We start from the raw sequence: 1,247 nt of genomic DNA, 5'->3' as shown, positions 1-1,247 counted from the left end.
TATAGATGCAGGCGTGGCTGTGTGGTAAGTAGCTTGCTTACCAACCACATGGTTCCAGGTTCTGTCCCACTGCATGGCACCTTGGGCAAGTGTCTTCTACTATAGCCTTGGGCCAACCAAAGCATTGTGAGTGGATTTGGTAGATGGAAACTGAAAGAAGCCTGTCATATATATATATATATATATGTGTGTGTGTCAGTGTTTTTTTTGTCTGTGTTTGTTCCCCCATAACTTAACTGTTTGGCAAAAGGAACCGACAGAATGAGTACCAGACTGTCATCGGCCAGCCAATCAGGCAGTACTATATATATATGTGTGTGTGTGTGTATGTATTTATATATATATATATCTGTAGATATGTACCTGTAATAGAAAACATTGACACGGTCCAACACAAATGAAGCCAAGCCATGGGGAGTAAATCCAGTGAACTTGTGGTAGGTCTCGAAGAAGGCGTGCTGCATGACTGTAACTGGACCTAAGGAAAGTGAGAGAGAATTAAAGCAGAAGGGTGTGATGGTCAGTGGGTGTGAGATAGGTGGTTTGTATAAATGGGCATGAATGAGTGTCTATACGTATGGGTGTGTCTATATATATATATATATATATATATATATACATGTGTGTATGTATGTATATCTTGTTGCTATTATGCAAAAGTGTCGTAAGTCCAAAACGCTGCTTTTTCAGAAAACAAAAAGAAAGTTTCATTATTCCATAGCAAAACTGTTGTACTACACTTTGACAAGTTTTGATATCTTGGCACCTGAAGCAGCTGGAGATACAACAGTTTGACCAAAAGAACTGGGTATTGCAAACAAAAATAAATATTGTAACCACATGGTTTCCGGGTTCAGTCCCACTGCGTGGCATCTTGGGCAAGTGCCTTCTACTATGACCTCGGGCCGACCAAAGCCTTGTGAGTGGATTTGGTTGATGGAAACTGAAAGAAGCCCGTCGTATATATATATATATATATATATATATATATATATATATATATATGAGTGTGTGCAGGAATGGCTGTGTGGTAAGTAGCTTGCTTACCAACCACATGGTTCAGGGTTCAGTCCCACTGCGTGGCACATTGGGCAAGTGTCTTGTACTATTGCCTCAGGCCGACCAAAGCCTTGTGAGTGGATTTGGTAGATGGAAACTGAAAGAAGCCCGTCATATATATGTATATATATATATATATGTGTGTATGTGTGTGTGTGCTTGTGTGTCTGTGTTTGTCCCCCCCCCCC

General features: G+C 40.6%; 1 protein-coding gene across 1 annotated transcript in view; it reads right to left on the bottom strand.

Moving 5' to 3' along the window:
- The window catches only part of LOC106869542 (uncharacterized), a 26,100-nt gene that overhangs the window by 5,496 nt on the left and 19,357 nt on the right, over nucleotides 1–1,247 (bottom strand). Inside the window, exon 14 of the mRNA XM_052977825.1 lies at nucleotides 364–478. Within this exon, the coding sequence (XP_052833785.1) occupies nucleotides 364–478 (115 nt within the window). The remainder of the gene's footprint in view (nucleotides 1–363; nucleotides 479–1,247) is intronic.

This window comes from Octopus bimaculoides, chromosome 29 (genome assembly GCF_001194135.2).
Source record: "Octopus bimaculoides isolate UCB-OBI-ISO-001 chromosome 29, ASM119413v2, whole genome shotgun sequence".
Taxonomy (NCBI): domain Eukaryota; kingdom Metazoa; phylum Mollusca; class Cephalopoda; order Octopoda; family Octopodidae; genus Octopus; species Octopus bimaculoides.
This window is presented reverse-complemented; position numbering and strand designations above follow the sequence as displayed.